The sequence below is a fragment of the Hemicordylus capensis genome, chromosome 9, assembly GCF_027244095.1.
Source record: "Hemicordylus capensis ecotype Gifberg chromosome 9, rHemCap1.1.pri, whole genome shotgun sequence".
NCBI lineage: Eukaryota > Metazoa > Chordata > Lepidosauria > Squamata > Cordylidae > Hemicordylus > Hemicordylus capensis.
This window is the reverse complement of record NC_069665.1, coordinates 19769576-19793746: the sequence shown is the minus strand read 5'-3', so window position 1 is coordinate 19793746 and position 24171 is coordinate 19769576. Positions and strand designations below refer to the sequence as shown.

General features: G+C 43.0%; 1 protein-coding gene across 40 annotated transcripts in view; it reads left to right on the top strand.

Moving 5' to 3' along the window:
- The window catches only part of ZNF536 (zinc finger protein 536), a 658276-nt gene extending 634405 nt beyond the window's left edge, over nt 1–23871 (top strand). For 39 of the 40 annotated variants that reach the window (XM_053270773.1, XM_053270751.1, XM_053270753.1 and 36 more), the window contains one exon: nt 20534–23871. In XM_053270773.1, coding sequence (XP_053126748.1) covers nt 20534–20769 — 236 coding nt within the window. In that variant the 3' untranslated portion in view covers nt 20770–23871. The remainder of the gene's footprint in view (nt 1–20533) is intronic. The other variant, XM_053270785.1, reaches the window with a different exon arrangement.
- The last annotated feature ends 300 nt before the right edge of the window (nt 23872–24171 follow it).

Below are 24171 nucleotides of genomic sequence, written 5' to 3'. Positions count from 1 at the left end.
TGGCCCTTCAAAGCCCATCTCCCAAGCAGCTATTATATTTGAGACCATCTTGTGATTAACAGGGCATCTGAAGCAGGCTCTGGCTGGAGACACAAGATATATTCCATTGTTCAAATTTGTGCCACAAAATTCTTTGGAAACCTAGTTAATGAAAATCATCCTGCTCCAATAGTCATTGGGAAATACCTCTGCTGTTGGCAATCAATGGAGGCTGAGTTTGGGGTGGGGGCAAAGCAAAGCAAAATACCTCTAAGCGCGCGTGTGTGCGCGCACACACACACACACACACACACACACACACACGCTCTCTTTTCCAGTCTATTGCTCTATTTAAGAGTCCTATAATTCGGCGAGGTTGTGCACTAAATAATTTGTAAGCCTTCAGAACATGCAGGTTATTGTTTGCGGACAGATGGTGCCTCACGTTTTACGGCTTATTCCTTCTGTGGTTTCTCATATGTACGACTGATGTGCATTCTGAAGTCTTTGTTTCCTTGCTAAAATCTCTAATCTAAAACAGGCAATCAAGCACACAGACAGTGGTTCAGAAAGCATAATCATAGCTTTAAAGAACGGGGTGGGGGGGGAGAATCATCTGCAGTTAAGAAGCAGATGTGTTCTCTGGAAATGCAAGAAGGTTATCGGAAATATCAAAACGGAGCAAATAAATAAAATCAGGGAGCTTTGGAGAGTTCTCCTTCCCTCCGCCATCATGCAGAAGGTGTATATTTGCGATAGGATTCCTGAGGAATCATTTAATTTAGGTACTGGTATAAAGGAAGCCTTTAAAGGCGGATGGGTTTTTCTTTTTTGTATTACTATTTATTTCACTTCCCCTCCTGAGATTGGCAGTCTTTGTCTTTTCTGCGGGCATATTGTTGTGATCTTGGAGCCCACGCTGCCCCCAAGAGTTAAATCACGTTGATATACAAGAAGGAAATGGAACAGACTAACTTGACTCTTTTCTTCCTACGGATTCCCACCCACCCCCCATATATATTTTTTTCCTGAAGATAGAATTACTGTTTGTAAGCATCCGAAAGTCATTAGAGGCTCCACAGTCTGTCAGGTGCCGAAGCAAAGAAACTGCTGAAACTGAACGGGTTCCTGTGCAGAGTGCTGGGAATTTGTCATGTGGTGATGAGCAGTTATAATAATATATGAGCAAATCACAAGCATTCTGCAAATTAATCAAATTTTTCCCCTCTCCCCCCCTCCTCCCTTGTCTCTAAGAGAGTGCCTTTGCCGGCAGACGTAGGTGAAGCAGTTTTACTCACAGATGGTAGCTCTGGCATCAGATGGAATTTATATAACAGTAATTCTGATTTCCTGCCAAAGTAGCGCTGAAAACACCAGGGAGATAGTACAGGACGAGTCATGTGGTTTTGCTGAGGTTGTTGTGGGAAGTTTAAAGGGGGGAGAGAGGGGAAAGGGAAGAGGGGAAAAAAAAAAACCCTCACATTTTCCTCTTTGCATTTTATTGTTTTAGCCTGAAGGGCCAGCAATTGTACGCCATTCTGCCACGGGCAAAATCTGACACGTCTCTCTTTCTTTTTTTTATGAATTGTGCTGAAAGCGGGCTCCGCAGCTGTTGAAACTGGTGGCGGGGGTGGGGGGTGGGGGTGGGGGAGAAAACCCACATGACTTCTTATCATTGCTCTTGCCTTACAAGGATTAAAGGAGGGAGGGGGTCAAAGGTGGTGCCCTTACACGTTGGGAGGGAGGCAAGGTCTTCCTTTCCAGGAAGGAGTAACATGTTCACTTTCATTAGGCTCCCTCTGGCATAGCCAAATCAGGACAGGCTCTCCCTTTTCGAGCCTTCCATGAAATGGAGACGCAAGGAACATTCTGTTCATGAGATGCTACGGGTGCATTCCAGGGAATATTAAAGCATGTGTCCCATTGAAATCAAAGTGATTTACACGCCTAGTTAAGTGCCTAGGTGCTCTTGATTTCCGTGGGAGTTAAATGCGCCTCACTTTGTCTGGACTGTACCTTGTATCCAAAGCGAAATACATAAATCAGAAGAACTTTTCTGGCATTATAAATACCTCTTGCCTGAAAAATTAAAGAAAACAATAACAAACCAGTAGTATTTTTCTTTTCATTCTATCTTGGGATGGAAGTATAGATTACCGGCGGGGTGGGGGTGGGGCTGCTGCTACCAAAAATGGCATCTCTGGGTCAAGTTATCTCCTCTTCCATCAAAATGTAGAATAAAATGTAGAAATCAGAGTAAAGATTTCTTCCTACATGTTACAGCAGCAGCACAGGGCTGCCATATGTTCCTTATAGTGTGTGGTTTTGCCCCATACATTCCTGACTGTATGAATAAGAAAATTAGATCTGTATAGAAGTCATAGAAGTATGATAACTAAGATGTGCCCATGTGCCATGAAGAAGCATCCCATCTTCAGGAAGATTCCTGAACTCCTCAGTGCCCACCATATATGGAAGGGCCAATTTCCACCGATCTTTCCTTCTCCCCAGAAGTGCCCAGTGCCACCCATCCATCATGGAGCCGGCCGGGGCAGCGGAGTTTGGGGGCTGCGCGGCCCCTGGTAGCTCCAGTATGCCCTGCGTGAGCGTGCAGGGCATACTGGAGAGACCCCCGAGCGAGGAGGCTGCTTTTAAGCCTCTTGGCTAGGGGTCTACTTGTGAGTAGTGAGTAGTGAGGAGCTGCGCCATGGCTACTCATGATTAGAAAAACCGGGTTTGCGGAGCACTTGCTCTGCAAACCCGGTTTAAGGGGAGGGGTAGTTTGGCGGGTTAACCGCCAGGAAGCCACCGGGCTCACCTGCGAGCCCGGTGGCTCCCACGATCAGGCGAAATCGGGCTAGGCTCCCCTAGCCCGATTTTGCCTGATCGTGGGAATACCCCCTAGGGAGTAAATCCGATGTGTGAGGACAGTATGCTATGGGTCATGTTTCTGGGCTTTGAAAATGTTTTACTCAGTGCTCTTTTCCAGTATGGATAAATCCTTCATTATAATAACTGAGTATAATCTACATCCTATTGAAATCAATGGCTAAACTCTCATTGAAAGGAGTAATATTGGACAACAACCATTTACCGCGTATTGATAAGAAGTTTTAGTGTTATTATTCTAAAACTTAGATGGGTTATTTATTGTCTGTTATCTCTTTCTTTTGTGCAATGGCCCTTTCATTCAGGTCACTGTTGCACGAGTTTTTTAAGATATGGAGCAGGGTGGTGGGGAAAGTTCGGATGCCCCATGGGTGCATGAGAGCCAACGTTCCCATGGGAAGCCCATCACAGCAGGGTGGGTGGGTCATTTCCTATTAAAGCAGAGGTCCACATGCAAACCTTTTCTGTGTGCACAGGCTAGCTCCTTCTGTTGAAGTAAATTTAATGAAGCAAAATGAAATGGATTTGGGAAGGTTGAGAAGTCTCAGGGTAAGTTTGAAAATATGTGGTGTAGAAAGTAGGGGGTGCATGGATCCGGCTAGTCCAGTTCGGTTTGAGTCCAAACTGGACCTTAACCAGGCCAGTTCAGTCTGGCACCCCCTCGAACCCCACCCCCCAGGCCAGTTGGGGCGGGGGGTTCGTAAGCTTGCTTCTAAAAGTTTTTTAAAAAACCTATTCCCTCGGGTGGGGGGGCATCCTTGGAGGTGGCGGGGGTGTCTGCAGAGATTCCCTCTCCCCTTGCTGGCCTCCCATCCATCCAAAACCCGCCCATTCGGAAATGCCAGGCCATGCAGAGGCCCATTGCGTAGGGCTGAAGGATGGCCAAATGGGCCGGTTTTGGATGGATGGGAGGCTGGCAGGGGGAGGGGGAACCTCCGCGGACACACACACACACACACACACACACACACACACACACACACACACTCGCTGCCTCTGAGAACCCCATGGGAGAGGGGGTAAATTTTCTTTCTTTTTAAAAATTAAATTAAAAAATATTGCGAAGCCCTCGAAAAGGCTGGCAGGGTTGGTCTGGGGTCAGACCGAACAGGGGGTGGTTCAGTTCGATCCCGAACCATCAAACATGTTTGACCTCAAACCTGTTTGCACATCCCTAGTAGAAAGCTAGCTATATCCAGTGCCAGATGTGAGACCATTGGGCAACCCAGCTGGGCAACCCTAAGCCTTGAGCTTCATGGTGGAAAGTGCTCCTGGCCACTGCTTCAACCTGAGAAACTAGAGACTGTGTTGGATCCAGGAGCACTCCCAAGCTACATACTTGTTTTCTCATGCAAAGGGTGACCCCATCCAGAACATGGCTCTCTGAAGCAGATGACAGGAGGTAGGAGTTGGGGTCCATCTTCACTTTTTGTCCCAGGGCCCACTCTAGCTTTCCTGTGCCCCTGTCTTTGTGCATTCACTGATGTACAATCCAAGATGGAGGGGAAGATTTTGTCTGAACTGGGATTCCAGGTCCAGACACTTCATTATCTAGTGAACGTAAGAGCATAACAACATAAGAAGAACCTTGCTGGATCGGGCCCAAGGTCTACCTAATCCTGCACCCTGTTTCCCACAGTGGCCCACCAGATGCCTTGGAAAGCCACACAAGCAGGAGCTGAAGGCATGCCCCCTCTCCTGCCTGCAACTGGTATTCAGAGGCATCCTGCCTCTGAACATGGAGGTAGCCTATAGCCATCAGCACTAGTAGCCCTTGATAGACCTGTCCTCCATGAATTTGTTTAAGCCCCTTTTAAGGCCCTCCAAGCCATCACCACTTCCTGTGGCAGAGAATTCCATAGATTAATTATGCACTGTGTGAAAAATGACTTCCTTTTGTCAGTCCTGCATTTCATGCCCATCAGTTTCATGGCATGACCCTTGGCTCTAGTGTTGTGAGAGAGGGAGAGGAACCTTTCCCTGGCCATTCTCTCCACACCGTGTGTGGGCTACAGCAATTTTTTTGAAAGAGTCAGTCAAATGGAAAAAAAACCCTCTAGAGATTGTTTTAAGAAAGCAGCATAGGCAAACTGGCCAAAGATGGCGTCCCAGCTATCTTACGTAACCAAGCTTTTTAAAAAAGTGTAAAGCATTGCCCATTTGTTTTGGTTTATGTGACGGCAGCGAAATAAGTGGATTAGACTGAAAGTTTAGCATGCTTCATTGCAGCTGGTTGCAGACATCTGTCATTCCTCGACAATGCATTCTGGATCATGTCAAGAAGTAAAAGCAAAGGCTGACACCTTTCATTTTTGAGAAGGGAGAAAAAAGCTTCCACAGAAAAGAAAGAATTTCTGTTAAGGCTTAATGAAAAGACAAAACCATTTCCACCCCCTAGAACAGCGACCTCAACAGAATTTCGCAAGCCTGGTTTACATGCACACAGGAGAATGGGATGGTGGCATTCTGGACTGTGCAACCTCTAGATTGCAAGTGGTGGTGGTGGTGGGTTACCATTTTGGAATGTGTCTCGGGCAAAAATCTCCCTTCAAGTTCTTAGAACACCACAGCAGGATTTTAGGCCAGCCCTCTTCCTGCTATGCTAGTTTTTGACTTGCTAGGAGGGTTTAAAAACATCAACTAGGGAGCATGAAAAAATACACTCCCCGCCCTACAGTCTGAAATGGTACGAGGCCTTCTTACATCTCAGGACTTTACTACATCCTTCTCGTGTATGTGGAGACCAGCTCTTGAACCGGGTCTCACGATCAGTGAGACCCGGTTTGGGGCAGTGAGCAGGGAGGGAACCCTGGGTGGCCAGATCGGCCACCCACACGATTGCCGAATCCGTGATGTGGAGACCAGCTCTTGGACCAGGTCTCATGATCAGTGAGACCCGGTTTGGGGCGGTGAGAGAGGAGAGCGGGCTAAGCCTGCTCTCCCTGCACATGAGCGGGGAGGGAGCCCTGGGCGGACGGATCAGATGCCCTGCAAGTGCGCAGGGCATGCTGGCGAGACCCCCGGAGCCAGCTTTTTGCCTCCCCTCTGGGACTCTCCTTGTGAGTATCTGTGGTGCGGAGCCACGCCGCAGCTACTCATGATCCGATAGCCCGGGTTTGTGGAGCACTCGCTTCGCAAACCCAGGCTAAGGGGCAGCCTACTTGAGTGGGTTAGCCGCTCAAGAACCACCGGGCTTGCAGCCGAGCCGGTGGTTCTCACGATTGAAGAAAATCGGGCTAGCGGAGGCTAGCCCGATTTTCTTCAATTGTGTGAATAGCCTCCTTGTGTTCTATATTTGAGAGCTCGGCTTTGATAAATGTTGGATAAGGCTTCTGCCAAATTTGGCAAGCACATCCCAGCAGAGTTGAACTCCTTGGGAGTACATTCTCCTATTTTTCCGGGTCTGTATTGTCTCAATGACTATTGCCCTTTTCACAGGCCCAGAAACCATGCCCTGAGCCCTTTCTAACGATTGGTGAGAAAGGGCTACAGGGTGAGTGGCGAGGAAGCCTTGAAAAGCTTGCCTCCCCACAGACAATCCGACCCACTGGCTTGCTCCCTCAACCTCATTTTGGAGGTGGGCTCAGTGCTGCTATGCCACCAGGAGCTGAGCAGCTCCCAGGAGTTCTCACGCACAGGAGAAACCAGGCTGTTCCCCTGCGTGTGAGAACAGCCTCACCCTTTCAAAAAGATTGCTGTTAACTCCAAGGGGCATAGCAGGGGTGGGCGTAACTGTCCCTAGTCCCCTGAGGGAGGGGGTGTCATGTACCACACCCAGCAGTGATCACCCTTTTGTGGTTGGAGATCCTGTTGGTTCTGGCGGAGGCAACAGTCCCGTCTTGTGGGCAAAAAAGACCCAATTCAGAGGTTGCTGGAATGGGGTCCTAGAATAGGATCAAGAGCAGGATCAAATGGCCAGGTTCAGGTAGAAACGAGGAAGTTCTAGATTCCAGCTGGCATAAGAGCTCAACAGACCCAGACCTGCATGAGCAGTAGTTACCAGCAACTGGCCCAGAAAAGGAAGTGGCCTAAATACTCTTAGGAAAGGGTATTTCCCTGGAGATTGAGACCAAAGTTTACTCACCAGGAGTTTGGCTGTTGGTCCTCCTCTTGAGGATACCCCTCAGTTGGCTGCTTTCTGGCTATGACGCGAATAATTTGGTGACATTGGTTGAGTTCCTCAGGGGCATGATTACGCGGCTGTGTTGGGGAGACCAACTTGTGGGTCTGAGAGGCTATGGCCATCCCCATTGGCCAGGCTGGGACATAGAGCAAAGGGTTGTAGTCCAACAACATCTGGGGGCCCAAGGTTAAGAAACTCTGGTCTAGAGTGTCCCCTTGCCTTTGAACCAAAAAAGTTCACTGGTGAACTTTCAGTTCAGCCATAATACTAAAACATTCCCTAAATAAACATATGTAGGTTATTTTGTATAATTTGCACTCCCTTGAACATATGTTAATATCAATTCAATGTAGCAACAGTGCATTCTGATGCAAAGTAATATAATTGCATTGTTGAAATTTAGAGGGTGTTCAGTGCTTCTCTCTCAATAGATAGGCTTTATGGGGTTTTTTTGTGTGTTTTATAGAAAGCCTTAGGAGAAGGTTTTCTCTTCTAGTTCAGATAGTGAATATACTTAGATTGTGTGTAATATTGTTCTTTACACATTTCTTGCAAGGCATTTCTGAGACACCTTACTACACTGTCATTGCAGGTTATAGTGTATTTGGTTGCAAGACAAGTTATAATGTGACAAAATACCATCTAAATTAGTTGACTTTCATAACAAAGGAACAACTCCAATTAAAGAGCAACAGCATATTTATTTTAAGTGACATCACAGAAGCCAAGAACATACATTTTATGGACTCGGTTGAATGAAAGGATAATCAGGCAGAAGGTAGCTAGAGACGGCATCCTCACTGTATGGTGATTCACCCAGAACTGGGTCATTTTGTTGGTTTGTGTGAACCCCCTGACAAATTTTGTTGTAGTTACGGGGGGGTGGTCCTTGAAATTCCTCTTTTTTTGAGCCATTGTGCTCAAAATTATTTGCTACTGTACATCATATCCCTTAATCTGTTGGTCTCAACAATGAGAATATCGTTCCCACCATATTTGTCCAACTTATTTTTCTCTAAGTGGTGCCTGAATGCCTCATCATTTATTGGGTAATGTTCCAAGGAATATAAAGTATTTGGTTTTTCCAAGTATTATGTGGCCCACATTTGTCACAGACATAATTATATCTAGATATTTCTGGAACTTTGATTATTCAACTTGAAGACCTTTCTATCTGTTACCATTGCCTCATGCAGCAGTAATTCAAATATATACTTCTATGACTCATCAACAGATATATTTCACTGGCTAGTTTTCTGTTTGTTTGTTAAATTTTAACTTTAGTGATATTTCTTCTAAGACTTGGTGAGTCATTTGATTAATGAATGAAAAGCATACATAATATTCAAGAAGATGGTGAAATATACGTATATTAAAGGTCTCTCTCTCTCTCTCTCTGCCCCCAAATCAGCTGATTTTAGTTGTGTTACTCTATTTTGCCTTGAATTGGAATAATCTTTACACACGTTGGGAGGAAACTTAATAAGGCCTATGGAAGTGGCCGTTTCATACAAAAGGAATGAAGAAACTATGGGCCAGTTAGGACAATATTGCTTGAGAAGTCCACTGAATCTGGTGGAAAGGAGCATGTGTGTGCCCCTCAGCTGCTGCATAGGCTGCTGTGGGAGGTTTAACATTAAATATCCAACCCCACCCACTAGCTGAGAAGTGACGAGAGATTGGGTATTGAAACATTAAGCCTCTCGGGAGCAGACTTCACAGAACCTAGCCCCATATTTTGGGTTAGGTTTCATATTTTAAACTTTGTGAAACTTTCCTGGAACATTGCCCCCACAATATTACAGGGTCTCCTGTACTGTCCAAACCATTGCATAGTTCTTCAATGCTGTTCTCCAAACTATGATTCAGGAAGCATGAAATTTGTTTATGTGCCCAGTGGTGTTTGTGGCATGTTTCTACAACAGCCACCTCTATCCCCTGTGCTGCTTGCGGGAGAGGGGGTGTCTTTCGAAATAGTGGAAAGTTTCAAGAAGTGTGTAATTGCGGAGTATTGCGGTCTGCCAAAATGAGGTCTGCCAAATGAGTATTTCAGGGTAGTATTTCAATGTTGTATTTTGTACTTTATTGTAATGTTTCAAAGGTAAACATTAACACAATGCATAGTGTGTTCCTTAAATACTGTAGCTCTTCAGATCCCTACTATAGAAATCAGATATACATAAGGGGCAGGGACAGAAACCACCCAAGACATAGGAAGCTGCCATATATCGAGTCAGACCATTGGTCTATGTAGCTCAGTATTGTCTTCACAGACTTGCAGCGACTTCTCCAAGGTTGCAGGCAGGAATCTCTCTCAGCCCAATCTTGGAGATGCTGCCAAGGAGGGAACTTGGAACCTTCTACTCTTCCCAGAGTGTGGCTCCATACCCTGAGGGGAATATCTTACATTGCTCACACTTCTAGTCTCCCATTCATATGAAACCAGGGCAGACCCTGCTTAGCTAAGGTCATGCTTGCTACCACCAGAGCACCACTCAGGGCCTGGAAACCAGATGTGCAAGCAAGGTTTGAAGTTGGCTTGCCAGGTGCTGCTCACCCTGAGGCCTGTGCTATGTCTGAACCCACATGTTTCATGAACCTCTGGTTCATTCCTGGCAAGCCAGCTCCGCTTTGCAATCAAGACCAATGACTGTGGGACGGCTGACAGAAGGAAGGCTTGCCAGAGGGAGGGAAGCATAAGCCAAGCTGGGACAGCATCCAGAGGCCCGGGCAGGGGGGTAGACCCCTTGCTCAACTCATCTACTTCCACCAAACCGATAGGTGGTCATCTGCAGTGTCAACTTCGAGTTCATTCCATATCTTGGGGGCAGGAGAACCTCAGTTTCCCCATTGTGTATGAACACGGCCTTTGAAAATTCCCAGTTGTTTTCATCTTATTCTATTTGATTCTACTTTTGTGTAATAGTTTCTATATGTATATATCCTCTATATCTGGGTCTGGGTTAAAAATCTATATATTTGATCAAAGGTCGTAATAAACAGAACAGAACAGAAAAGAACAGAACAGAACTCTCAGTTGTTTCACGTTGGGAGGAACCCTGAAATTTGCTTCCAAACTTTCAAGGCCAGCCCTTCTCATGAGCAGTAATTTAATGAGAATGTGCCTTTGCATCCAGTGATTCAGGATAAATAGCTCTTTGTGACTGGCGGCAGAGGCAGATAGTAAAATGACCTGCTTCTCACTTTTGCCTGTATTCTTCAGCGGTTTACACACAAGGAAGTTCAATATGTGGATCAGTCTGTTCTTTCTGGATTGGGGACAACTGCATCTTGTGGAATAGTTTTTATTTACTCAGAAGACTGGCTTTAAAAAAAGTTGCTTCTGTGCCTATGTTTGAATGAACACTCATTCAGAAAGTTTCCAAAAACTTTATTATGAGTATGTAGTTGACTGGAGCCATCTTGATCAGTCCTGCAATTGGGGAGTTTTTCCAAATGTATATTGTGAGACTCATAAAGCAGAATGGCTCCGTCAGAGCCATTATTGTCTATTGGACAAATGCATGTATTCAGCATTTCCCCCATCCATATTATTATGTTCCAGGTCAGAATGGCTGCTTTAGGGCCATTCTGGTCTATTGGGTAATGCATACAGTATTTTAGAATGTTAGCTATGGATAGTAAAAATATGCGATGGAGTCCTTTGCAGAGAGAGGAGGGAAATCTAAATGCACAAGCACAGCAGTAGGCACTCACCCGGTTTTCAGCAAAAATGTGAGTACCTTTTTAAATGGCGGGCCTTTGTGGCATGGTACAATTTTTGGAAATGGTGGCAGTTCTTTAGGGGGTCTCAGTGTAACAGCCATGAACCGGCATCTGCCTTGCTTCCCAACTGATGGCACACAAGTGCAACAAAATTAGGCAGAGTGTAGGACTTCAGCTGTGGGGGGCTCAGAATGCAAGCTCTCCTCCATTTGCAGAGTCTGGCACCATTACAATCTGGAGCTTATTTGAGATGGAATTTGCATGTGTCTTCACTGCAAGTCCCCAATCTTATCTAAAGATATTCTTCTAACTGAGCAGAGGCACCTTTTAAAGTGGTGATTCTCTTACATTTAGCAGGAGGAGAGCAATTGGTCCTATCCAACCCCAGCACAGCATCCCTCCAGTGGCTGTTGCTGGTGTCTACCTTATGTTTCTTTTTAGATTGTGAGCCCTTTGGGGACAGGGGGACATCTTGTTTATGTATTTTCCTATGTAAACCGCTTTGAGAACATTGGTTGAAGAGTGGTATATTAATATTTATTATTTTTATTATTTCTTGTTTACACAGTCAGACAGGTGTTATTGACTGGTTTGTTTTATCCAGACATCGAGACCTTCCCAAGGACCTGGGATGGCTGAATATTATTATCAATGTTGTTGCTGTTATTATAGATATCGTCGCAGAATATCGGCTGTTCCCAGTAAAGTTGCTTTTTGTAACTGGCTGATGGTGATTTCTGTGGCCCCTATGGGGATAGGCAACCATCTTATTTATGTATTTTCCTATGTAAACTTTGTAAAGCTTTGAGAACTTTGGTTGAAGAGTGGTATATTAATATTTATTATTATTAATAATAATAATAATAATAATAATAATAATAATAATAATAGTTTATCCTTGGGGAAGCAGGAGGAAGTAAGAGGCAGCATGGGGGACCACAGAGAAGCAGCCTCTCCTTAGCTGCGGTTGATATGTGGAACCTCCTGCCAGGGATCAGTAAGCAGAAAGTTAACTATCTGTAACACAAGGCTTGTAGTAAGAAAGCTGAGCTGACCTATTGAGGGCTAACCAACCCCCAAGTTTGTCTGAGCATTCGCCAGACTCAAAAAACCAAATTGGTTTTCAGGGTGAGAGGGATGGACTCACCCATCTCTAAACCAAGGGCACAACTCCAAGTTAGGAAGGAAATAAGAGGTTCCCCGAACCCCTGTTTCCCTTTTAACGTTGATGTGTTGGAGGTGGGGGCACTTGCAGAAATAATCAGTGGGCAGGAGAGGGTGCTCAGTGCTTTTTCTGGTCACTGAATCGACCCTGTGAGTGCCCATCCCAGCCAGTTTTAATCAAATTTCTCCCCCTAGTTGGGCCCAGAAACTGGCAGCAAGTCTGTCTGGAGGAATAACAACCTCGAGAGGGTGGAGGGTTATTTCCAGATGAATATCAATGGATGTGGGAAGGTTTAGGAATCCTTCCTCACAGAATCCTACCATCCATGTGCCACCCCCGGGACAGGATTGTGCCTCTGAAGTCCTAAATCTTTCACATAGGAACCATTTTGAGTTGCCACTGAATTTGGATGATGAAACATTCAAGTAGTTGTGAGCAAAATCAGAATAATTTTGATAACATTAACCAAATTTTCTAGTGTGTGTGCGTGCGTGCGCTCATATCCCTAATTTTAACTTTGGTACATAAAGGGGTCCATCCTTAGCATTATTCCTCCTCCCACTATTGGAGCTTGGAGTTCAATTTATAGCTTCTTGCATGGCTTTTTATGTTCATTTCTCTGCTGTCCTCCTTTCTTGGGTCCTCATCCAAATTCTAACATTAAAGAATATGCATGGTTGGTTTTTTTGGGTACATTCCCTGTTTGCGTCCGCATATAAGCAATATCCATACAAATATTCACAACAATAAAACACAGCATAGTGAAGAGAGCAGAAGGCTTTTGAGTAATAGACCATTGGCATTTTTCTTTGAAATTACCATTTCTTGCTGCTTTGGGAGAAAGCCACGATTTTGCTGCTATTAGTACACCCGATACAATCTGGAATTAATTCCTCATCTCATCCATATGACTATTCTAATGGCCCTTTTTACACTTCCGAACAAACCCCTACATATGTGCCTTTCAGATCACAAAAATCAGATATTTCTTGGTGGAACTGTGTACGGAATTTAGACACCAATCAAATATGCATGAAAGGGCAGGATTTATTTAACTTGACCATGAAAATAAACATCCTTAGTGTGAATTACCTCTGCCTTCCCTTGTTTGTGCATTCTATTGTAGCCTTTTAAAAGAATAACTGCATGCTGATATCAATAAATTTGTTACAATTAAAGGACATATGGATTATGGTTGGTACTCCTTTGACCTTCATGCAAGTATTGGCCATGATTCAGAGCTCTTTGTGCACAAGGGCTCCCAATTCATTTTAGGGGGAAATAAAAAATAAGTGCTCAAGTGTGCATCCGTGTTTCGCACTGTGTGTTCCTTGCATGAAAAGGGCTTGACGTACATGGTCACTGGATCATGTCCATTAAACATGATTAGGTGCTGTGTTGCGTTATGTAAGGGCTTGTTCACACGGCCATTAAGTGGGTCAGACAAGTGTCCTACCCACTTTTGGAAGCTGTGTGTGTTCCCAATTTTCAATCGTGTGTGAGTTAAACGCTAAGTTGGAGGAAGGCGATGTGATGGTGTGAAAAGCATGCACAGGCTCTGATGACATAATCCTACCATTTCCTCCAGCAACCTACCGGCATTCCTCGGCATCCCACCGAGCACTTTTACCCAGTATATTGCCAAGGTAGGAGGAAATGGCGTTGGGGCCTGTGCCCACTTCCCATGTGATCCCTTTCCCTTCCTCCAGCCTAGCTTTTAACTCACAATCAAAAATCAGGAGCAAGCACAGTTCCTACAGATGTGGAGGACACTTGTCCTACCCACTTAAGGGTCATGTGAACAAGTCCAAAGTGTGCCTGTGCAAGAATGCATTGGTGTCACTTCCTAAAAACTTATTAATGAGTTGTATTTTTTAAAAAAATACAGCAACATCTAGTTCTAGCTATAAGCTATGTCAAGCTGATAATGGTCATTAAAGCAGTCTTTGAAAAATGTAAAAACAAAACAAAAGCCCTCTGAATTTCAGAACCTATTCTGTTTGATGCTCTTTATTGGGCTCAGCATTCAGGCACACCATCTCATGGAACTTAATGTGATGTGATGTGATTGATGCAAGCTGACATACTGTGTCACAAAGCAACATATCAAATCATGAATTTGAAAGAAAAGAAAACAAAACAAAGCATTTTCCCCCTCAAAGGCTAAATTAACTTAGCAACATTAAAAAGGGGAAAGGTATAGTTCTTTAAAGGATAGATACTTTTGCTTTTTGCTCTTTCCTTTTAACTAAGAGATGGGAACACCTCTTCATTTCACCACTCCAGCAAAAAAATACGGTAGAAGTTTTAGTTAACCCAGTCTTTTAGTTTCTCCATTCTGGCAAACAAAGCAATCGGAGTTTGAGCTAACCCAGTTATAATAAGGTTCAGATTGACCCAAAACAAAAAGTCACAAAGGAATAATGATCAGAGATCTTTCCAGACTCATTACAGAAGACAGTAGCACTCTAGCAGTACAGAATAGTATTAGTTTCATACCAGTTTCAAACCATTTTACCTGCCATAGTCATAGTTTCCCCCAAAGAATTTTGGGAACTGTAGTTTTCTGAGGGTGCTGAGAAGTCTTTAATCTAGGAAGTTCCCTTCTAAGAGGTCCCTTGGAAGATGAAATTAAGAGTTTATTTCTATAGTATACATGACTGCCTACACTCAAGAAGCCAGGGCTAAAACTGCACTGCACTGCACAATATATTTGCAGGATTTTATGGAGAAATTGTTCACTCTGGTAGCACCATGTGTAACATGGTTACAAAAACTTTCAAGTCGGCTACAAGTAGACCCATCAAAAGGGATTTCCGTTTCCTACCAAAAACCTTTGGAAAATGTACTTAGGAGATCGGCTGGAAGCCAGAAGATGGCTGATACTGAACATCTTGACTACGTCAGGATAGTCAGCAATACGCATGAAAGATACGCCTGCCAAAGGTCACCAAACCAGTGCATTCTTCTCGTATTTATATCCTACTCTTCTGAGGCAATCCTAGTAATGTGAAAAGTAAGTTATCCACCTCACCCACTGCCGAAGTTAATTTTTGGGATGGCAGCATGACATTTGCCTTCTGAACTCTGAGAAAGTATTCTCTGAAAATGACTTTCAAACAATTGTACATTGGAAGATACATCCCAACTAGTATATATATATATGATCTATGGCTTGAAAAGAAGGAGCCTGAAGCCCCCAAATCCTCCCCAACTACCATCTGATAAAAATGGTATAAATTACTTGCCTGCTTATCTAGGCCTGGTTATTTTAAGATCGTGCTGCCCACAACCAGTTTTGAGCAGTAATTAATGGACGGTGTTACCCAAGAGAAATGGGCACTCTGCTTTGCCCCCTAGTTATGAGCAAATTGCAAATGTTGTTATCTTCTGTAAGACTGATCTCCAGGATTTTTTTTTCATATGACTGCCGCTGTAAACAATGTACCACTTCTTTTGCTCTTACACTTTTTGACCCTCACTGTGTATACATATTTATATATTATTCATACCGGATTAAAAATTGATGTGCTCTTTACTGCTGTCGTACTGCACAGTGACAATACAAATTAACTTATTGTGTACTTAACTTTTCACATGACAGTGATGTGAAATTTTGATGGCCCCCAAAAGTTAGTGATAGAAAAACAATGCAGCGGAGGGTTGATAAACCACTTAAGGTGCCACGGATGCTTTTTCTGCTTGTTAAATGCCATTGAATTAATAAGCCAAATGTGTAGTGTATTTGTCAGGATATTAATATTCAAACTTTTTTTTTTCCAATTGGAGAATGATACTAAGTGGGGAAAGCATTTGGGGGCATAATTAAATGCTATTTAGTTCACTCTTTGGGGGCCCTTCTTAAAAATTATTTTAGTAAATTGATTAATGAAGGAGCGTTAATGCTTTAATTATTAGTGCTCTTGATTAAAACTAATATACTTGGGAACTGTCACCCGGTTGTGTGGGTAGAGGTATACGCTTGGAAAACAGGTCTCACTATCGGTTCTCAGGGCCTTAAATTTGCTTGAATGTTTTAAGTGTGCATGACACAGAATTATGAGGCAAGGTAACCATTCCCTCAAAGGACAGCAATATATAGCACTAAGGCTGTGTGAAAGATTCAGTCAGGATGTGGACACCACTACCTGGCTATGGAAAATGAATGAGAAGATAGAAAAAAACTGCAGGTGGGAGGTCATCCATCAGGGATGTGTGAACCGGCTCGACCTTAAGCCAGTTCACCATAGAACTAGTTCGGCTCAAGGGCTCGAGCCGGGGGGTGGGTGTCTGTTCAGGTGGAGGGGACATGCCTGGTTCGGTTTGGGTCTGGTTCGGATTTCAATAGCCCACCTCCGAGTCCTCTTTAAGAGCCAGGAGTTGGCAGTCATGTTGAGAATATTTCATGGGCTGACGGGCAGCTGCTATTTTATCTAGTTTGACTGAATGAAACGAATGCAACTTGCATGTGGGAGGTGGGGAGATCTGAACTTCATAGACTTCAAGCTGCAGTGGATGGGCAGCTACAGTCTGTTGCTGGCTGTTGCTGGCTGTCCATTCAGAACTCTTTTTCCCAATCTGAAAATCTTTTTAGGATTATAGGAAGCTTCCATCTCTGGGGTCAGTCCATTGGTCCACCTAGCTCAGTATTGTCCACTCTGGCTGGCGGTGGCTTTCCAGGGTTCCAGGCAGGAGTTTTTCTCAGCTATACTTGCAGATGCCAGGAATTGGACATGGGCCATTCTTCATGCTAAGCAGATGCTCTACCACTGTGCAGTGGCCATGGGGCCTGCACAACATGAGGCCCAAGGGGCAGATCCGGACTGCGGTGACTTTTCTGCTGACCCACAGGTAGGCCGCAACAGCAGGAACCATGAAGAACTTTTAGCCTGCCCTGCTGGCGAGCAGCAGTGGCTTAATGCATAGGCCGCTTGAGACCAGATGCCCCCCATGCTGGGATGGAGTTCACTGACACCATCCCTCTTTCCCTTCACCTTTCCCCCCGACTCTAACCTTCTGCCCCCATGCATTCATTAGAATTTTAATGATTAATTTTTATGTAATAATTAATGTGCAGAAAATTGACCTTGGCCCCTGCACATCAAGTCATGGTTGGTTCTGGCCCACTAGGGCATCTGCGTTGTGTGCCCCTGCCTTAAAATATCTCCAATGCAGCAGCTATGTATATTGAACTTCCATAATATGTGTTCTGCCTTACTTTTCCTCTGGTTTCTGTCTCCTCCTTTCTGTCTCCTTCCCTTGAGTGCCTGTTTTTCAATCCTCTGTCTGCTCTGCCCTCTTCCCCTCCTTCTGACTTTTGGGTTCCTGCTCCTGAGACCTCATTTCAGACCTTGATCCTCCTATCTCATTCGAACAATTCCTGTTGCTGTCCCTGGTGTCTGTGGGAGCTTTCTTCTCAGCCAAACTTCTCTTTCTTTTCAACTCACTGGACTATTGTGAACGTTCTGCTACTGAAAATTTCCCTCAGCAAATAGAATGTTCATGGACATCCCATGGCATCACTTCAGTTCAGCCAATGGGTGCCAGAGGCTTCATTGCTGCTCTGTGGAAATCCCTTAGCACATTACAACATAGATTATATAGGCCCATGAGGTAATAAGCAAATTCAGCTGAAGGACTCCAATGGGCAATTTTTCCCTTAATGACTTTTTAAAATCCTTCTACAGACATTTCTGAGCCATACCTATCTTCTGCTTATAATTTTGTTCCCTGCTTTCCCCAGTATTATTCCTTTGGTGTTAAAACTGTCATCTTATTTGGTTGTCCCTCTTTATCTTAACTCTGAGGTGTATTGGGTATGGAAGCAGACAAATCTGATTTTGCAAAATGGGTCAATAGTGATTTATCGGTGTCTTGGCTTTGGGGGACAGGAACTTAGCTGGGACTTGATGCCTGTGAATGTATTGCACCCTCTCAGATATGGGTGTGTGTGTGTGTGTGTGTGTGTGTGTGTGTGTGTGTGTGTGTGTGTGTGAATATATATGAGGCATATATGGGCAAAATCATAATGCAGTATTATCCAGCATAGGGATGGGGCTGTAGCTCAATGGAAGAGCATCTGCTTTGCAGGCAGAAACTCTCAGGATCAATCCCTGGCATCTCCAGGTAGGGCTAGGAAAGACTCCTGCCTGAAACCTTAGAAAGCTGCTGCCTGTCCGTGTAAACAATGCTGAACATGATGAACCAATGGTCAGACTCGGTAGAACTCAGCTTCCTATGCTCAGCACAATAGACCTATGTGGCCCATTAGTTTCATAACTCATTTTCAGGTGATCTGTGCAATGAAATTCTGCATGTGCATTTTTGGATCATGTCCAATGTGGGTTCAGTCTGCCTCTACCATGTGTGTTTACTGGTGAGGCAGAAGTGCATGTGGACATGCAGGAGAAGCAACAGCAGAAATAATGGGAGGGGAAATCCTTGTGCTTCATGTATGTCTTCCAGTAGCCTTGGCTTTTTATGTAGATGGTCAGGCACATTTATTTATTCATTTATTTCAGCAAATTAAAGCAAGCTAAGTGCATTTGACCTCAGATGGCCCTGGTTTAAGTTAATTTGAGAGACAAAGCTCATAAAGTTCCAGTAAAACACATCAACAACTTCCCAGCATAGGTTGAAATGTGATTGCTGAAACATAACCTCTCAAACCAGATACAGCAGGAAGTTTCAGGCTGGCTCAGAATAATCCAGGGCAAAATGAAGCCTTTTTAAGACGGCTGCATAGTACAGAACGACTGGGCTCGACATGAGCACTCTTCACTTCTTTTTCTTGGGCAGAACCTTTGGAGAATGTGATTGCCATGTTTTAGTTATGAACCCATTGCTATGGCCCACTTGCTTGTTTGTTCCTTTCCCATCTTGGTGTGCATAACTGATTGAAAATATCTGTTTTTGAACCCATCCTGATATACCTTTGTATGAAACAAGTAATGTGGCCTAGAAAATATAGTTGAACATGCATTCAGGAATTCATAGCAGCAAGATGGGGGTGATGGCTTTAAGGCAGGATTAGACAAATGCATGGGGGGATAGATATATCAATGGCTATTATACATGATTTTAAAAATGACATTTTCTTATTCAGATGCTATACGCTCCTGATTACCAGATGCTGAATGCTTTCCTCTGGGATTGTCAAACTTGGTTCTGCTGATATTGTTAGTCTAGAACTCTCATCATTCCCAGCCATAATGGCCTTTGACCATTATGGCTGGGGATGATGGGAATTGTAGTCCAACAACAACATCTGCAGACCAAGTTTGACAAGCCTTAGCTTTAGGGGTGTGCAATTCGGTATTTTCGGTGTTTTGGTTCGGACCCAAACCGAAACACCCCTGTTCTGTGCCCGAATTTTGCTCACCCGAATCACCCCCGATTCGGTTCGGATTCGGATTTACCCGAATCCAAATCCGAATCGATTCGGGTAAGAAAAACGGGTCCTGGGGCCAAAAGAGTGGGGTGGGGTGGTAGTGCCCAATGGGTGGAGGCTACCACCCATTGTGCTTTGGTTGGAGAACTTCCTTAGGGTATAGCTGCTACTGGAGATAAGAGTGGTGAATTAGATGGGCAATTGGGTTGATTCATCCAAGCAATTTGTATGTCCCTAGATGTGCTTGCTAAGGTTGAACAGAGTCATAGTTTACTTTGGGGCTCTTCTTCCCAAGTTTTACTTCCTCTACCTCCAGTAGTCCTGGACAAAAGCCAGAGAGATGTTTATAATATAGTAATTAAATGTCATGGCAACCAATCACAACTGTGATGTTGAAGCTGTCTGGAGCCAAGTCCTCATTTACTTAGTGGCTAGGTCAGTATTCTGTCAAACATAAGGCAGGATCCAGATGGAGTGAGTCATGGTGAGCCCCATTGAAATAAACAGGATTGAAGTTAGTCATGTCTAATTTATTTCAGTGAGGCTTAATCAAGACTACCTTCGACTGCATCCTAACCATAGAGGGATATTTTAGGTTTATAGCCCAGGCTGTTGAATATTCTTGACCTAGATGTATTTCCCCGGATTAATGTTTTTTCCAGCTATGACATCACTGGGTTTACTCTCTTTCAGCCTAGTCTACTTCACCAGGTGATTGTGAGGATGAACAGGGATTGTGCATATTTTCCTGTATTTTCCCACACACTGCATAGTTAATCTATGGAATTTTTTGCCACGGGATATGGTGATGGCCACCAGCTTGGATGGCTTGAAGCAGGGCTTAGACATTCATGGAGGACTAGTTGCTACTAATCCTGATGCCTATGGGCTGCCTGTTTTCATCCCCTTTTGTGGGCTTTCCATCTGGTGGGCCACTGCATGAAACAGGGTGCTGGATTAGATAGCCTATGGTCTGATCCATCAAGCCTGTTCTTATGGTACCAGAATGTTCTTATTTCCTTCTCCCCTCCCTCTCTTGTTTTTCCTTTTGTATAATGTCTGTTTGATTGTACACTATTATGTTAAACAACCTCAAGTGCGTTGGTAGAAAAGCCATATGTAAATTGGCTTTTGTATGAAGATGTATGAATCAGGCCACTTAGGAGGAGTGGGTACGGTTTTGCACGCCACCAATTGCACTACAGAAAAACTGTGGATGTGAGGGGGGGAAATACTAACCCAATGTTTGTCTGTTGTACAGGTCACCGGCCTTTCCAATGCAGATACTGCCCTTACAGTGCCTCTCAGAAGGGAAATCTGAAGACCCACGTTCTTTGTGTCCATCGCATGCCTTTTGACAACAGCCAGTATCCAGATCGCAGGTTCAAGCGCTCCAGAGTTGACTCCGAGGCTTCTGGGAATTTAGAGGAACCTGCAGCTGTCAAACCTGGGAGCTCCACAGAGTTAACAGAGGAGGGCTACAAAGCCCCAGAGTAACGCAGCAGAACAAATCAATCTGTATCTTGCAATATTATTTTACACCGTTTTTAGAGATTCGTTTGGGTAACCGAGAGTTTGCTTAACTGCCTTCTGAGGAAAACGAATTGTGTGCAAATTCCCAGAAGTATACAGGATGTTTAAGACATTAAAGATATATAGATATAGATATATATTAAAAAGGCAAAGGAAAAAAAAATATCTCAGCCCTTGAAAATGGCTCTTAAACTGTTACCTGGCAACAAGAACTTCCAAACAATGTAGGTGGGGATAAATCAAGTGATGTTTTTTTCTCCTAAACGTGAGGAGGTTGTAAGATTTTTTTTTGAAAAAAATATTGAAATAAAGGGGGCATTTCCAACCTGAAAGTAGTCCTTGTCCAGAAATATTGCTCTTGCCAGAAAAATGATGCCATCTTAATGATTTAATGTTGCCTTGAAGATGGTGGGGTGGGGGTCCTGTGTTCTCATTGTTGAAAACACCTTTTTAAGATGACACCAACCGCTGTCATTTGCCTAGCATAGTAATAAGATGTGTTGGTAGACGGAGATGGTGCCAGTCTGACTGGAGCTGTCATTGTAGAGGAAAATCAATTCGAGTGGGGTTCCCACTACAGGAGAAATTTTAGACGGCCCATAAGCTATGGTCAGCGCTGACCTATATTGAAAATTATTGTTATTACATTTTAATTTTTGAAAGATATATATATATATATATTACACACACACACACACACGGCCAAATGAATCAAGGGTTAGAGGAAAAATATATATATATATCTGCAGTCCAATCAAAGCGACTGTGGATTTGCTGTATAATGTCTTGGGGGGGGGGGGTTGTTTTGTTTTTTAGATCAACTTGCAGTATTGAGGGAAATGTTTTTCTTCCTATTTTGTTCCTTTTTAATGAAGTAGGTTGCTATAGAGAGATTTAGAAATACAATAATAAAGAACGTACTGGGTAGGAAAGCTTGCTAGCCTTATCTAGAAAAGATACTGGTGCAGAAAAGAAGGATTTTTATTCAATAGAAAGTTGGTTTCTTTTTTGCTTTTAAAAAGACAAAAAAAAACTTGAATGAAGGATTCCCCAGTCAAGAATAGTTTTCATTAATTAGAACCATTTTGGGGGATTGTTTTTAAGTGTTATGGACATTGTGCAGGAAGGTTGTTGTGTGCTTTTAAAACTAGAGCAATCTCATTTAAAGCAATTTGACCTTATATATGAATCCAGACATCCTGCTCTTTGTCTCTAGTGAGGAAAAAAAGATGAAGGAAAAGTGTTAGCTAATATTTCTTTGTTTTTGTAAGAAGGAAAAAAAAGTATGTTCTATATTTTTGCAGATTTTAGCTTTTCTACTAATTGGCCCCTCCAAATTGATTCTGTGGTTTCCCGCCTAGGAAGCTTTGGAAAGATTTTAATGAAATACATGGCCGAGTAGAAAAGAAAAGAGAAAGAATAATCCCAGTTAAAGGTTTTTATTCTTACGCCCACCTGAACAGAATGATTTTTAGTCTTTTTTGTGTACTTCCTCCAAGAGAGGCAAAATTGGTGCTGTTTACGATGATAGAGAAGTATTAACTTCTTCTAAAAACAAAATCATTCAGACGTTGGAAAAAGAAAGAAAAAAAGTCAATATATCCTTGCAGGCTGGGAGCACAGAGTTATACCCCAGGGCCTTAAAAACTTCAGCTCTGCCTACAGCAGTTTACAAAAAACACTAAACTGCAATCAATGTAAATAAAATTCGTAGCGCTACCCTGAGACTGGAAAAAAAATATCTCAGGCTAATAAGGAATACGGTTTGCATACGCTGTCAGAAAAAATAAAAACAAGACCATCCAATTGAAGTTTCAGTTAAACTGAGGTCATTGTAACTTGGACCCCCATCTGGCAGAGGGCAAGCTGGCATTCTCGGTGGTTTGGGTTTTTGTTTTGTTTTGTTTGTTTTCCTAGCATAGTTCTCACTGCCTTACTTAAATCGAGTTGATAAACTTAATGCAACTGTTTCTTATGATCCTAGGTAAAGGATTGAAATGTAATTGAAGACTTTCTGACTGTAGTAAGCTTTAGGATTTTAACTGCACTACTGTGTTTGGTGACTGTGTCGGTCGCTTGCTTTTGTGTGTTTGCGCCGCCTTCAGTATCTTAGCGAGAAAAAAAGAGAGGAAAAAAAAAAAGATCCCACATTCCATTTCTTGCACTTTTTTGGAGCTCTTTTCAGTATTCTTTCGTGTCTTCTGAGCATTTTCAGATACGACAGGCAATAATTCCGTTTGTGACACTGGAAACATCTCTCCCGTTCTTCGTGATGTGTGTGTTGAATCCATTTGGTCTGGTGCTACGTCCCTATCTTTTGCCTCTGACATCCACCCTTTTTTCCCCCCAGAACATTTGTAACTTGGAATACAAACAAGTGACAGGAGCAGTGAAACATTGTCAGTTTCTGAATATCATCATGCTTCTCATATCTAAACATGTCAAGTTTTTTCTCTGTAACTTCTGTAGTCTGTGATATTGGTCAAAATACTGTCTACATTCCTACGCAAAGGAAAAAAAATCTTATCTTGGAGAAAATCTGAGATCAATAGAGTAGAGGATTTTGTTGCTATGCTTGTAACGATTAGAAGAAAAAAAACCTTTGTATTTAAAGTTTATTCTTGGTCATTATTTATTATTATAATACATCCGTTGACAGAACTTTATTCTGGTATAGAAGTATTAAAAGTTGTTTTTCCCCCCAGCAAATGACTGTTTTTCTTTCTGCTGTTAGAATAAAAATGTCTTTGAAGCAGTACAGTTTTATCCAGTGTTTTACGCAATAAAACCTCTACCTCTGGAACAAACAAACAAGAGAGAAGTTTTCCTGCTTGCTTATGTTTATTAGGAACAGTTGCAAACATTTTTTTCTGCAGCTTTGTCAGGTTTTTTTGAGGGGGGGAGGCGTGTTAATGTCAGTAAAGTCACAATTGTTAGGCAGTTACTGGAGTGTAATACGCTGGGTGTTTGCTCAGTCTTATTATTATTCTGACCAAATCTATAAACAGTATGTATGTATATAGATATAGATATAGATATAGCTTAATTAAAGACTGTTGAAATCTGTTTTAGCATGTAGTAATAATTGTTTTCTCTAATATCAATGATGTACAATAGAAAAAGTGTCTATCCAATATTGATCTTAAAGTGTTGCCAGTGTCTATCAGACACAATAATATATAAAGACTTGTTTTCTCGTAAAAGGAAGCATTTTTTATATAGATCAAAAGTTTGACTTTAGAAAACAGTGGGGTTTCCTGCAACGATGCATGCAAAGGCCTCCATTTTGAAGGAACCTAAAGTGTACGAACCATCATATTCTATCAGACACATCATATTTCTTGTATGAAGTCTGACTGTCACACC